Source organism: Copadichromis virginalis, linkage group LG3 (assembly GCF_057382275.1).
Source record: "Copadichromis virginalis isolate Kocher_CV1m ecotype Utaka linkage group LG3, C_Virginalis_male_GT1.1, whole genome shotgun sequence".
NCBI lineage: Eukaryota > Metazoa > Chordata > Actinopteri > Cichliformes > Cichlidae > Copadichromis > Copadichromis virginalis.
Window position 1 is genome coordinate 5,282,382 of NC_140620.1, and position 14,856 is coordinate 5,297,237.

Genomic DNA, 14,856 nt, shown 5'->3' on the forward strand with positions numbered 1-14,856 from the left:
CAGGTGTGCTCCCACAAGCTGGAGGCCTCTTCTGTTACAATGCAGTCCTGCCTTCTTACCATCATCAGGTGAGTAGAGACTGATGTTTGATCTGTAACTAATAAACTCTCTTCTAAAGCAGCCACATATTCATAAAGATGCTTTCATTGCATGTATTTCTGCATAAATGTATCAAGACTGATTAATGGAGAGTATGTGGGGTGAGTCACATGGCCATGGTTTCCAGTGCATCGGCCCAGTGGTTGGTTGTTCAGAGAGTGCAGCACTGTGCTTCATTAAACTCCATTTTCGAGGGGAAGTAGCATTCCTCAGGTTCACTAAGCTCTGACAGCTCCTGGGGTTCCTGCACACACTGTTACGCTGCCGGGTGGACTGTCTGCAGCAGCGCAGCAGAAGTGCTGATATCTGATATAAAGGTGGAAACAATGAAAGTGAGAATGGCTGGACGAACACGTTTGGAGGTTTCGGATGTGGCGCTGGGTTTCCTCCTGCTGTGCTCTGTAACGGGCTTGTTGTTGATGGATCAGCAGAGAAACGCCGAGGATGAGCAGGAGCTCGACAAAGCTATTCTGGAAATGCTGCATATCAACAAAGTGTCAGCAAGCCACCATGCTAAACCACATCCTTACATGAGGAAGGTTTACCAGAAGCTGGACTCGCTGGAGGTGCAGGATTTGGGGAAATCAGACGGGACGCTGGTGCAGGGGTTTCGGAGTGTCAGCGGTAAGGATTTCAAAGTCTTCCTTTAACACAGTAATCCTTTACATGTTGCTTTGACAATAACGATGTGATCAAAGACCGTGATCTGCAGTAAAGCAAGAAAACAGCAAGTTCCCCGTGTGTGGATGAGGAACTGGAGCATGGTGTCATGTAAGGGCTCATATGTTTCACTGGAGCACTTGCAGAGCGACTGTGGCCACAAACATGGCCGTGCAGGGCTTCAAGGTCCTGCACGGCCAGCTGACAGCACATGAACTGTAAGGGTTCTGCTGCCAATCACAGTGTCATGCTTGCAGTGCCTTGTAATTAATATTAATGAAATGCAGTCAGTCCCTTTCACACGTGCAAACCTCAAGTCAACATTAAAATGTTGCCTTCAAAAGCAGCTTAATTAGTTGGATATTGTAGCGTTTAAGAATAATCACAGATCCAATCCTGCAGTTTTAAGGTGGAATCTTTAGTTATCAACAGGTTAAAGCACCATTTGTGCCAAAGCAGCTAAAGTGAGAAACATGCACATTATTTCAGTCTGTTAATCTCACAGAGACAGTTCAGCGAATCAGCTGAAGTAGCATCATTCAGCACAGACACTGGAAAGTCCCACTGCTGCTCCACAGACCTGTAGCACAACAAACTGGTGCTATAGCTGTTTTTTGAATCCCCCCTTTGTCGTGCAGACTCACCACAGAGCTTCATGTATCCCTGTTTCATGAGTGGAGAGGAGCGTAGTGGCAGCCATGCTGTTCATATCCATGCGTGCTGCTGGAGGCCACACAAAGCCTGCATAAAATAACTTTTTCCAGCAAACTGTTCTGTACCATCCTCCCCCTCCTCTTCATCCTCCTCACTCCACTAATAACAACAGTACAGCCCACTGCTCAGTATAGTTATGTGAACTCATCATCATCAGCGTGGCTACAGGACAGCTTTGTAGCTTTGGTCACTTTAAGTGTAGGCGTGAACATTAGCTTATAGCTGTGCTCCAGCTGAACACAGCTGCACATAGACAGGTAACATCTGGATCTGGAGCTGAAGTCCAACTGGGCCAGAACAGGAACAGAAATGTTTTAACAAACTACAATAATAAAGCGCATCAGCTCCTTGGCTGGTAACGAGCAGACGAGCGGATCTTTTATCATCTGCAGTGATTTTCGATGTCGATGTTTTTGATGCTATTTAGAGGACAAATAAAACTAAGCTGACACTTTGTAGTTCACAGCAACATCCCTGCATTATCAGAACAGCTTGAACTTTGCTATATGTGTTTTAAATTTGCATCACTGACGTGTGACATGAAGTAACCGCTGCATCTTCTTTCTGCTGCAGCAACAAACGTCTTATTGTTCACGAGAAACCCTGACGTTGCACGTTTGGCCTTGAGTTTGGACTTCCTGTATGGTCCCTCTCGTCACTGTCATGTGCTCCCTCTGATAGTGTTTCCTTTAGTTTCTCTGCTTTCAAATGTCTTCACATGCAGACAGAATGATCTTCAGATGTTTCCACTGAAATCTGCTCATCGCTGCTGCTGTAAAGTTTCTCACCACCAAGAGAAAAAAGACGACATGCAGTGCTGACTCACCTGATCCACTGCTGATTTTTCTATTTTGTTTTTAATTCTTCAAATGAATGAACCTTTGGTGCATATTTACAATCATCTTTGAAGAATACATTGGACTTCATTGATTCTGAGCCTTTACACGGGCGGAGCTGTGTGAGTCCTTCTAACACTCTGTATTTGATGCTTTGCAGGCCCGCAGGGATGGATCTGGTTCAACATCACCAGCTTGAGCCCCTTCATGATGGGTGCAGAGCTGGTCCTGTTCAGGAAAGCCCTCCACCCTCAGCCGCTCAGCGTGTCTGTCACTCTGCACAGTGTCATTGCTTCACGAGGACGCCTGGACGAACGTCCCGTCCTGGAGGAGAGACAGCTGGCCCTGGACCAGCGGCCGCCGTCTGGCTACGACGTCTTCGATGTGTCTGCTGTGCTGACTGCGAAGCCCGTGGAGGCTCTGGGCTTCCAGCTGCGCTACACGGACGAGAGCGGGAGTCTGGTGCTCCATGAAGCCCTGACACAGAGTCTGTACTGTCTCCACAGAGGCTCTCTGAGCGAACCCTTACTGGTGCTCTACCAGGCACACCCTCGCTCGCTAACATCAGTCTAATGTAGGTGGAGCCGCCCACCTATGGCTTTAAAGCTACTTTACACGTCACAGACAGTCACATAGGAGCACGGCAGCACTGAGGCGGGAGCTCTGGAACATTTTGAGGTTAAATTGTGCTCAAAGATTTTTAGGTAACATTTGCATTTTGTTTTTGTAAGACTGCTTAATATTAATAATGCACATGTAATTATTCCCCGGGGAACAGCTCGTGTGCTGAGTCAGTATTAGGGAGCTGACACTGCTGCCTGCATCAGAGGATGATGTAAACATCAGCAGCGTCTGCAGGCGGCTCTGTTCTGTGTCAGCGGAGCTGCTACGTCAGCAGGTGGAGCTCTGTGGTGTAAAGCTGTTACTGTCTTCTTCATGTCAGCGGTCTTTACACTCGCACAGATCCTCTGCCGCTCACGCCTCACATGAAACGACTGTTCCTAAATGTTCTTCTGCCTATTACATCACTTCTATCCACTGTTGCTTTGACCTTTAACCTCTCTTGAAAACTGAACTGAAATAAACCCTCAGCATAAAGAACGGACTGTGGCTGTGCTTGGTTTCTGCTGACTGTGGTTACCGTGATGGAAAACTAGTCAACATGTTAAAGGAACTAGTCAAAGGGAAAATGAGTTGGTGAGGAAACAATATGTGCACACATCCTTCCTGGATATACACAAAAGGAAATGAAACATTTTAAGGCTGACGACAGATCCTTGGAGAGATTTGAAACTCACTTTAACGGAACAGAAACAACACATAGGGAACAGAGAGAGATGTGCCAGCATTGTCCCGGCTCGTAGGAGGAGCTGTGTGGCTCCTCTGATGTGAGGAAGCTTCATTAATGGAGGTGGTAAATACACAGCGACAAACAGAACTCCCTTCATTGCTTCCTGTTAAATCCAGAATTCAAAATCCTGCTCCTCACATACAAGGTCTTAAATAATCAGGCCCCATCTTATCTTAATGACCTTGTAGTACCATATCACCCTATTAGAGCACTTCGCTCTCGCTCTGCAGGCCTACTTGTTGTTCCTAGAGTATTTAAAAGTAGAATGGGAGGCAGAGCCTTCAGTTTTCAGGCCCCTCTTCTGTGGAACCAGCTTCCAGTTTGGATTCGGGAGACAGACACTATCTCTACTTTTAAGATTAGGCTTCAAACTTTCCTTTTTGCTAAAGCATATAGTTAGGGCTGGACCAGGTGACCCTGAATCCTCCCTTAGTTATGCTGCAATAGATGTAGGCTGCTGGGGGACTCCCATGATGCATTGAGTTTTTCCTTTCCAGTCACCTTTCTCACTCACTATGTGTTAACAGACCTCTCTGCATTGAATCATATCTGTTATTAACCTCTGTCTCTCTTCCACAGCATGTCTTTGCAACCAACCAATCACAGCAGATGGCCCCGCCCCTCCCTGAGCCTGGTTCTGCTGGAGGTTTCTTCCTGTTTAAAGGAAGTTTTTCCTTCCCGCTGTCGCCAAAATGCTTGTTCATAGGGGGTCATATGATTGTTGGGTTTTTCTCTGTATGTATTATTGTAGGGTCTACTGTGCAATATGAAGCACCTTGAGATGACTGATGTTGTGATTTGGCGCTATATAAATAAAGTTGAATTGAACTGAATGTATCAATATGTGCTGGCATAAAGAACACGTGTATCAATGCCAGCATCGGATGATCCAATAACTTCACATGAATCTGAAAATCAACCAGAAACATGTTTTTATTTATTCACCAGCTGTTTTAACTGGACCACGCGGAACAGAGCGAGGCCCCGTGTTTCCTCCACAGACTCAGTGACTGTAGCAAAACATTCATTTAACTATGATTATAGTTTTGCTGCAGCGTATGAGCCGCTGTGGGCTCCTGGAGAGAAAAAAAGAAGCTGCAGCATTGAGATTTCTACTGTGTATGAATGTGTGTGTCGTTTCTCTCCAAACATGAATGTCATAAGCTTTGGTCTTGATCTGGTTCCGTGGGTCTGACACGACTGTGGGTGAAACGCTTCCTGTCCGCGCGCTTTAAGGCTTCTCCGTGTAATCCCGGGACAGTTTGCGCGTCTTCATTAAACACATTCAGGAGAATTTTCCAAACTAGTGTTTGATCTGGAACGATCGCTGCAATAACGACACGGAAGTACATCAGTGTTCCTTGGATCCTATTGGTAGACTGTCCTGCCTTTGTGTCGTTCTAACCAATCACCTCCGACTCTCCGTCGCACTGGCCCCGCCTCCTGCCGCCTTCGCTTGTCGGGAGCGGCGGAGATGCGCTGCACTTGTCCGGCGTAGATCAGGGCCGCTGTTTGTTTGCTATCCGTGTTTCCTTCGTGTTAGCGGGTCACATCCGTCCGTGTGCCAGGGCCTCTATGCGGACCGGAAGCCCACGGTGACATGCGTCCACGGAGCGCTGAACCTGTTCCCTCCCGCACGGCACGAACCCCGTGAAGCAGCAGCAGGCCGTGTCTCCTCCACCCACGATCATGTCGGGGAATCATTACAAAGGCCACGAAGTCAGCTGCTGCATCAAATACTTCATCTTTGGATTCAACATCCTGTTCTGGGTGAGCAGCTGTGCGTGGGTGACGTGTGTTATTATCAGTAACGGGGGAGGCATCGATCCCGTTACTGACACTTCAGACCACCACCCGTTGCCTACTGGTGGTGGTCAGAGGGCCCGGTGGCGCCAGTGTCCGGCAGCCTCGCCTCTGTCAGTGCGCCCCAGGGTGGCTGTGGCTACAATGTAGCTGCCATCACCAGTGTGTGAATGTGTGTGTGAATGGGTGGATGACTGGATATGTAAAGCGCTTTGGGGTCCTTAGGGACTAGTAAGGCGCTATATAAATACAGGCCATTTACCATTTACTCAGAGTAACGTGAGCGTTCCTGCTGCAGCTTAGTCCACAGCACAGCTAATCGGCTTTAATGACAGCTGAGGGCCTCCGTGTGATGGACACGCACACACACTGCTTATTGTTGCTGAGTGACACACGAGAAACGTCACGGGGGAAACCTTTAAATAACACTGAGTCAGTGACGTCATGTGATTGTGTTCGCGTGCATCTTCACCTTAATGAGATGTGGTCCGTGTCTTGCAGCTGCTGGGCATGGCCTTAGTGGGAATCGGACTGTGGGCGTGGAGTGAGAAGGTAAGAACACGTGAGAACAACGTCATTACACTGACTGAGACGTCAGCGTGTTCCAGTGTGACGGACGCGTGTGCGTGACTCCTGTGAGCTGCTCACGAGCGTGGAAGCGGCACAGAAACCCACGCTCCTGTCCTGCAGCGTGGACAGCCAAGCATTTCAAAGCAAAGTCAGGTGACCTCCAATCCAAAACCTGATTCATTTAATGAGCCGTCAGTCATTTTCCACACGTGTGTTCGTGTTGTTTAGTGTACTTGACTTTCATGTGAACTTTACTAAAGTCAGAAATGTGACGCAGCTGAGGGCTCCGTGTTTCCCGGGGTCATGTGACAGCACTTCTGTTTGAACGTGGGAAGTGTTCACAGAACTGATAAACGAAGCACTGAAATAAGCAACTTTGGAAAGATGATGTCAAATGTTGGTTTTTGCTTCAAACACTTGTAACTGAAGCCAGATAACAAACACCAATGAGTTAAACTGCAGGAATGTCTTAAAGACATAAAGACCTGGATGGCCGCTAACTTTCTGCTTCTTAATTCAGATCAAACTGAGGTTATTGTATTCGGCCCTGAAAAGCCTAGAAATATGGTATCGAACCAGATTCTTACTCTGGATGGCATTACCTTGGCCTCCAGTAACGCTGTGAGGAACCTTGGAGTCATTTTTGACCAGGACATGTCCTTCAACGCACATATTAAACACATATGTAAGACTGCTTTCTTCCATTTGTGCAACATCTCTAAAGTTAGAAATATCCTGTCTCAGAGTAACGCTGAAAAACTACTTCATGCATTTATTTGTGGCCCTGTTGACCAAACCGGCTCAGACTGAGTGCTGCGTCTGTCCTCTGCAGGGGGTCCTGTCCAACCTCTCATCTATCACAGACCTGGGGGGTCTGGACCCAGTCTGGCTCTTCATGGTGGTTGGGGGGGTTATGTTCATCCTGGGCTTTGCCGGATGCATCGGAGCGCTGCGGGAAAACACGTTTCTACTGAAGTTTGTATGTTCCAAATCGTTGTCACGCATCAACAAGCAGCAGGCTTCAGTGTGCTGAGCGTCTGCTTCTTCTGTCGTAGTTCTCGGTGTTCCTTGGAATCATCTTCTTCCTGGAGTTAACGACGGGAGTTCTGGCGTTTGTCTTCAAGGACTGGATTAAAGACCAGCTCAACCTGTTCATCAACAACAACATCCGGGCGTATCGGGACGACATCGACCTGCAGAACCTCATCGATTTCACTCAGGAATATGTAAGTACTGACGCGTGACAATGTTATTACAGCATCATCATACATGATCATACTGGTATTGGTGTCGTTGTAACAGCGTCCGCGTCACGCCTGCATGCTAATACACGTGCCGTGTCCATGAAGCTGTAAAGCTGCGGTGCAGTCTATGTGCTGGACGGGTTCATTGTAGTGAAAGTTTGTATTTGACATGAACTGGATCATTTAAGGAGTAGTGTCCATTTTTAACGCGCGTCTTTCTACGTGTCCGTCCTCGGACCACCTTAAAGCGTGTGCTGATCGTGTGCAGTCCTATTAACAGGAGTGTTTGTGCCTGGCTGCAGTGGGAGTGCTGTGGTGCTTTCGGAGCAGACGACTGGAACCTGAACATCTATTTTAACTGCACTGATGGAAACCCCAGTCGGGAAAAGTGCGGCGTTCCCTTCTCCTGCTGCACCAAGGACCCAGCGGTACGACTTCCTCACACATCGTTGTTGATGTTGGCGTTTGTTTGTCACCGGTGTGGTCAGCTGACTCCACCTGCTCACGGCTAAACCCAGGATTGTTTCTTGCTTTCAGGAGGACGTGATCAACACTCAGTGTGGCTACGACATTCGAGCCAAACCAGTAAGTAACTGGTAAACCAGTGAGTAACTGGTAAACCAGTGCGGGGGCGCAGAGTTGGGTCATCGTAATGATTTATTGGCCTCACAACAACATATAGAAGGTATAATACTAAGATTTAAAACATGTCATATATGACCTCTGACCTCTTGTTCGAGGGCAGCAGATTGGATCATAATAAAACTAAATGTGTTTCAGACTTCCTGTCAGTGTGTGTGTACACGTGAAGGCTGTGATACATGCATGTAGCATGTGATTAACCAGCATCACATGCTCATCCATCAGCTCCATAACGCTGTTAAAGGCCCGTCTGTCACAGGTCAGGTCACGGCAGTCGTGACAAAAACGCCACGTTTGTTAAACTTTTAGTAATCGAGGATACAAATGATGATCTCCGAGTATCAGAAGTCTGAACGTTGCAAAGAAAGAAGGAAACAGACTCGTTGTTACAGGTCATTTCTGTTCCTGTCACGACCAAAGCCCCGGGACATGAATATCTGAAATGACACGTTTGTGTGCACGCAGGACTCCGAGCAGAAGGACTACATCAACGTTAAAGGCTGCGTGCCCCAGTTTGAGAAGTGGCTGCAGGACAACCTCACGCTGGTGGCGGGGATCTTCATCGGCGTTGCGCTGCTGCAGGTCGGTGCCGCGCACCTTCGAGTGTCGAGCGAACGCATCGTGCTCTCGGGTCCTTCGGGTGTCCAACTCTTCTTGTGTTTCATCCACAGATCTTTGGAATTTGTTTGGCTCAAAACTTAGTGAGCGACATCGAGGCCGTGCGGGCGAGCTGGTGAGAAAACGCTGCACACACACGTTTCACTGATTGGCAGCTCGAGCCACACCGACACGGGCTCTGTTATTAACTGATAGCCATACTTGATGTGAGAACAGACAGCTCTGCTCCCAGCAGCTGGTCCTTACAGCAGTCAGAGCGCCCTCTGCTGGATCCACTGTGCAACATCTGTACCAGTAAATGAAACGATTTGCAGACAGCTGCTGTGGCCAGTACGTGTCCACACATCCGTCAGTACTGGGAGACAGTTTTCCCCAGTTTTGGGACAAACTGTGTAAAATGTGAATAATAACAGAACACAACAATCTGCAAAGTCATAAATGTGACAGCAGAACAGCTTTATAAAGAACAAAGGTTCGTTTCATTTGATGGCAGCAGCACGTCTGAAAGAATTATAGTTCGTTATATCCAATCACTGTTATTGGGATCGTACTGGTTGCTATGACTGGTTTGTTAAATGCACTGATGGAGAGCGTCTCTTTTTGCTGTGTAAAGTACTCTCAGGTCTTAACATTTCATTGAACAATAACCAACCATAATGACATTTGTCTGTAAACATCGTGTGACCGTACAGATGTTTGATGGCTCTGTGTTTTCCAGCCTCAGTAGAAATGCAAACGTACCTCTGGGAGGTGTTAAACACTCGCACAGCTAGGCGACCTCATGGAGGGTTCACGCTGCGCTTTGATTGGTGTTGCTGTTTGAAAGAGTGGAGGTCAGAGGTCAGACTCACTGAGCAGGGTACTGAAGTGGACTGCTGTTCTCAGGACTTTGTGAATCTTCAGTGAGTCAGATAAATGTGGCTGCACTTCCAAACAGGACTTCGACACACTGGGTGCAAAACGCCCTTTTTCACAGTCGGTTCACTTTGCAGCAAATGATCATCAAAAACATTCGTAAATCGTTTAAATGTTCTGCAGTAAGAGCTGTCGTATTAGTGAGTGTAACAGTCAGCAAACATCAGCACAGCTTATGGCTGCAGTGTGAACTAAAGAGCAACATTTCTTCATTGCAATGCTCCATAATAAACCTGCATCCACACAAACACTCCTGTCTGCTGGGACTCGTGTTTGTTTTCATAGCTGTTGTAACGTCACAGTTTTATCCTGCAGCTCTGACGCATGAATCAAGCGTAACATTCAGTTTGCTGTTTAGGGACAAGGCTTATTGAGCTCCATCATCACACTCATTCTTCCTCCTCCATGCTTCATCAGGGTGCCCCCCCCTCTCTACATGCGCCGACTCCCACCGTACTCCAGCAAGAAAGCGTCGGCTTACTACTCGTGAGACACTCGCACACACCGCATGTGTGTTTGTCACCGGTGGGTGTGATGGATCCATGTGGAGACTTCTCTTGAGCTTTGCTGTGTGATCTGTGTGCTGTTTAAGGTGCAGCTGTGGGGTAGTCATGTGACCCTAACAGTGTTGTGTGGAAGCAAGAATGTGCCACAAACTCATCATTTTTCATTATTATTATTATTTAAAAATAAATGTGAATATATAACAAATACATTTTATTTAAAAAATTCTAAAAAATAAAAATAAATTAAATGAATAATTCTTTAATTACAATTAATGAATTCAGTTTCGTATTAACACCTAACTACTACTAATTACTACAAGCTGGCAGTAGAAGAACCCCCACCAGCAGCTAGCATATTAAAGCTTTGTTAGCACTTGAACACGTACGTCTGTCCCACCATCCACACGCTGTATTTCAAACCAAAGCCTGGCTCTTTGCTCTCCATGCAGCATGTCCTGTTGTTTTAGTGTAGCGGTGTTAGCTAGCTGTAGTTAGCGACTGTCGCAGCAGACCATCTGTCCTGGTTTTAAAGTGCCACAGTTAGAAATGAAATGCTGATATGATTTTGATCACACACATAACGACGCCATGATGAACAGAAACACAGGAATCCACGTGCCCAAGAAGCTGAAAAAACAATGCAGGAACTAGCTAACAGCTAGCATGTTTGGCTACAGTGGCACAGTCACAGCTCACTTTCTCCAAACGTGGCTCCTGTTGTGCTAAACTGCACAGAAGCCCTGTAGCTGCATCTGAATGCTACCAAAGCATGCTAATATTAGGCTTGCCTTCACTGTGGTCAGTGTTGTACCCACAACATTCAGCAAACCTGAGGTCAAAGGTCAAACTACACTAATGTATTTACTACTTACTGTGCTGGTAGCACAGCAGCTGACGTTTAATCAGAGTATAGCATCACGTCAGTACTGCTTGCTGTCTGCTAGCATAGTCTGCAGTAGCAGACAGGTAGAGGACTGTACGTCCATAAACCATCAGCAGGACCAGTATTTGCTTCTTTATGCAACTGGCCACTGTGTAATGGCTCTGACCAAACAACAGACTTCATGAGGGCGGCCTCCAGTGGACTCTGATTGGCCTTTGCCATAGAATACCAGAACTGGCAGGTCCACCAGTGGGGCCCTGTGCTTTTCATAGATTCACCCTGAGCATATGTGAAAGACAGGAAAAGGGTCTGGAGAGGCCGTGGAAATGTTATGCTGCCTGTGACGTCCTTAATATGATGGAAAAGAGTTCAAACCCACAGAAACAGAAGAAAAAAGATGAAATAACGATCAACAATAGTCCAGGAAAATTAATAAAAACGTTTGCAGCAGAAACAGCTGTTTGACCTGCAGGAACAAAGCAGGCTGTCAGGGTTAGGGTCCAGCACAATGCAGGGCCTTCAACATAAGCACTAAGATGTTCAGACCAATGCTGAAATGAACCGTAAGCCCATGTAATGTCTAAGTGCAGGCGTTTTATTGTTGTGCTGTGAGCAGTCGATGTAAACGCATCATTTCAGGTAAAACAGATCAGAGGTTACATCACGTACAGGTGCAACTCAAACATGTGGAGCAAACATGCTGTTCATGTTTGACTGGACCCTGTTTGTCAGCGTCCAGTTAAACTCATAAGGATCAGTTGTCTGTTACTGAACAACATCGTCATTCAGGAGTCTAACAGTACTGAGTGAAGTGATGCTACTGTACATCAGAGATGCAGTCATGGTCAGCGGTCAGAGTTGGGGCACTTTGCTTTCGAAGCCGTAACCTGTGATTGTTGCAAAGTCTTCCCTGACCCTGCAGAAGATCCTTGGTGGTGTCACCCTAAGCCTCAGCCTTCTGTCACCGCAGCAGGCTTGTTAGTGACGCACCGAGTCGTACAGTTACTAAACGCCTCTTTCTGTCTTTTCCTTTCCAGCTTCTTTACCTAATGCAGCGTTTAAGGTAAACACTTAAACTCAACCAAACTTACACGGTGATATAAAAGCAGATGTGACCTGTAATATGTTTTGTCCTTCTTCCCCATGATCAGCTCCAGCACCGTCGGGGAGATCAGACCCGATCACGGCACCATCCCTTACTGAACCAGCACCTTTGTTCCAAGGCACTAATATGTGAAATGACTTGTATATAAACACTGTGAGTAACTACTGTACAAAGAAGGAGAGCACTGTTAGCATTCGCAGCGCTCCAGGTTTGATAGCTACATCTAGAGTAGAAGTTTTGATAATGTTTTTGATATTAGATATTTTTCACTGTAGTCATTACGGGCCATCGTTAGGACTGCGGCTCATGCTCCTCACACTCAACCACTCGCTTCCTGTACCTTTGCATTAGTTGCGCTTGACTGCAGCACCGTAGGGAGGAATCTGTTTGTAAGTGGATATCTTTGCATGCTGCACTGACAGCAGCTAAACATGCTGTAAATACACAGTACGAATGAAAGAAGGGATCACTTCAATGACTTCCTTCTCTACTGAAGAAGGGAAGTGTTTGAGGATGTTGCTGCCACGTTCATCACCACCTTGTAGCTCTGCAAGCACTGGAGTGGATCGCTAAACTCCTCCCACTGCCCTACCCCTCGCTCCGGTGTGACACCTCAGTATTCTTTAATCGGCTCGTTTCAGATTGAAATCAGTTTTAGTGAAGACGTCCACCTTAGAGCTCGTTGAGACTGACCTGGAACTTGAAAAACAGAAACCGTTCTTCTGTTTAAAGAGGATTTATTATTTGTTCTTATCTTCTTGGATCATTTTAAAGGCAGCAGCTGTAGCTTCTCTCAGTGCTGCTTGGCTCAAAGGGAACCAGTTCCCATGGACTCGTGAGAAAATACCAAACTTCACAGTATTTCTAGAACAGCGGTCTCCACCCTTTTTTGCACCACGGACCGGTTTATGTCCGACAATATTTTCACGGACCGGCCTTTAAGGTGTCGCGGATAAATACAACAAAATAAAACCAGTACTGGTACCAAAAAAGATCAGATTTATTCATAACACACGGGAAAAGACCCAGGGAAACTGAGTTAGCGAAGAAACTGATTAAAATAATAGCACTGGCTGACAGTCGGGCTGGCCTCCACCCTCTCGTCTATAAAGCTGTGGCTCCTAACATGGCTGCAGCCCAAACCTCCACTTTTCAGCTTTAGATTTCAAAACTGTGACACCACTTTGTTCTTGTCTGTTTGATATCATCTGTGGAAACTACAGACAAATTATTTAGAAAATGTTAGTACATTTCAGTTTGCATCACAAACACAGAGTTCAGCTGATCTGAGGCTCCAGCTGGGCTCAAAGACAAAGCTACACGTGACTCCGCCCAAAACAAATCCTGATACTGTTGCTCAGTAAAGTCACAGCTTTGGATACAAAGACAAGAAAATGATTCTAAAAACGACCTGTTCAGTTACAGTAACTAATGATGAAGGACAGAGACGTTTGAAGAAAGTAGTTTGTGTTGTTGGACAGTTACTCGCTCCGTCACATGTGAATAAACGAGTCATTATTACACTTGTGCTGTTTTCAGGTGTCACTCTGATTATACTCGTTGGTTTGTTGTGTCCTTACATAACGTCACGCGCCGTCTCGTTCCACATCTTTACTTAAACACTGAGTGAAGTTTGGTGAAAATGATCATCCTCAATGCTTCATACCCAGCGTTTTTCACTTGAATCAGGGGTGTCCAACTCCAGGCCTCGAGGGCCGGTGTCCTGCAGGTGTTAGATCTCACCCTGGGTCGACACACCTGAATCACATGATTAGATCACCAGGCCTCTGGAGAACTTCAGGACATGTAGAGGAGGTCATTTAGCCATTTAAATCAACTGTGTTGGATCAATATAACATCTAAAACCTGCAGGACACCGGCCCTCGAGGCCTGGAGTTCGACACCTGTCACTTGAATGAAAACAGACGTCGTTCACCAAACGAGCTCATGTGCTCCGTGTTTCCTTTGGTGATTTAAAGTGATTTGATTGGCTCACAGCATGTACTTGTATTAATGTGCTAACTACCTTGTTTTCCTTGTCACGGCGGTTATCAAGTGTTCCCCGGAGCTCCACAGAGTTCTTTTCTACTCACAAAGGGATCAGTAATGTTTTTGATAATAACTATTTTACAGTGAACTTGGTTTTCTAACTCTACACCTGTCAGTACTACTGAATCTGCAGCGACACGTTTGGAGGTGGTGACGATGCCTCGGTGATCTCAGAACACGCCATAGACACTGGACTGTAACCGCCTCCTTTCATGTCTTTGTCTCAAACTGCTTTTAATATTAATAAAGGTGATGACATTACTGATCATTGTGCGTCTGAGTTGTTCATATTTATGGTTAGTAAATATGTTTATGAACTGCACTTCCCATGAGTCAGTGTGCCGACTGTCACTGCTGATATTGCAGAGACGTGTTCGTGAAGCAGAGCCATGCTCCAGCCTAATGAGTCAAAGCCTTGATTCTCTGAGCAGAGCACTACGGTGAGCATGAAGAACACTTAGGTCCTGAGACTGTCAGCAGAAGAACCAGAGGTCATGGTCGAGACGAGGCTGGAGGAGCTTTAGAACAAGTCACAGATGTTCCTGAACTCTGAAGATGTTTCTTCTGCAAAGAAGACTGTAGTTCCTCTGTAGCTCTGTAACAGTGTTTAGGCTACAGGGAACTACAGCTGTGCCACGTGTCCACAGCAGAAGTGTCATGATGACGAGCAAAGACTGTGACTCTCACTTTGTATCAGTGGCTCCTGTTCTCCAGCCTTTCATTCAAGTGTAACTGAATTAACGCCATGATGTGTATTATTACACATGTATGTGTGAGGAGGCGAGCGCCACGGGGACAGGCCACGCGAGCACCGGGCGGTTCAGTCCCCCAGCACCTCCTGCAAGTGTCCTGCAGTAAAAG

General features: G+C 46.5%; 2 protein-coding genes across 4 annotated transcripts; both read left to right on the forward strand.

Moving 5' to 3' along the window:
• The first annotated feature begins 307 nt into the window (after positions 1-307).
• Positions 308-3,391, forward strand: LOC146712403 (uncharacterized). Its single transcript, XM_085452631.1, has 2 exons — positions 308-723; positions 2,470-3,391. The coding sequence occupies exons 1-2, from the start codon at positions 426-428 to the stop codon at positions 2,880-2,882; spliced, it is 711 nt and encodes a 236-aa protein (XP_085308757.1). The 5' UTR covers positions 308-425; the 3' UTR covers positions 2,883-3,391.
• Positions 3,392-5,100: 1,709 nt separating this feature from the next.
• tspan5a (tetraspanin 5a) lies at positions 5,101-14,256 on the forward strand. Of its 3 annotated transcripts, XM_085442475.1 has the most exons (11): positions 5,101-5,430; positions 5,965-6,015; positions 6,866-7,012; positions 7,089-7,259; positions 7,580-7,705; positions 7,815-7,862; positions 8,385-8,501; positions 8,591-8,652; positions 9,870-9,977; positions 11,879-11,904; positions 11,993-14,256. In XM_085442475.1, the coding sequence occupies exons 1-9, from the start codon at positions 5,350-5,352 to the stop codon at positions 9,940-9,942; spliced, it is 876 nt and encodes a 291-aa protein (XP_085298601.1). In that variant the 5' UTR covers positions 5,101-5,349; the 3' UTR covers positions 9,943-9,977; positions 11,879-11,904; positions 11,993-14,256. The 3 variants fall into 3 exon arrangements, with proteins under 3 accessions (XP_085298601.1, XP_085298616.1, XP_085298607.1); XM_085442490.1 differs by lacking the exon at positions 9,870-9,977; XM_085442481.1 differs by lacking the exon at positions 5,965-6,015.
• The last annotated feature ends 600 nt before the right edge of the window (positions 14,257-14,856 follow it).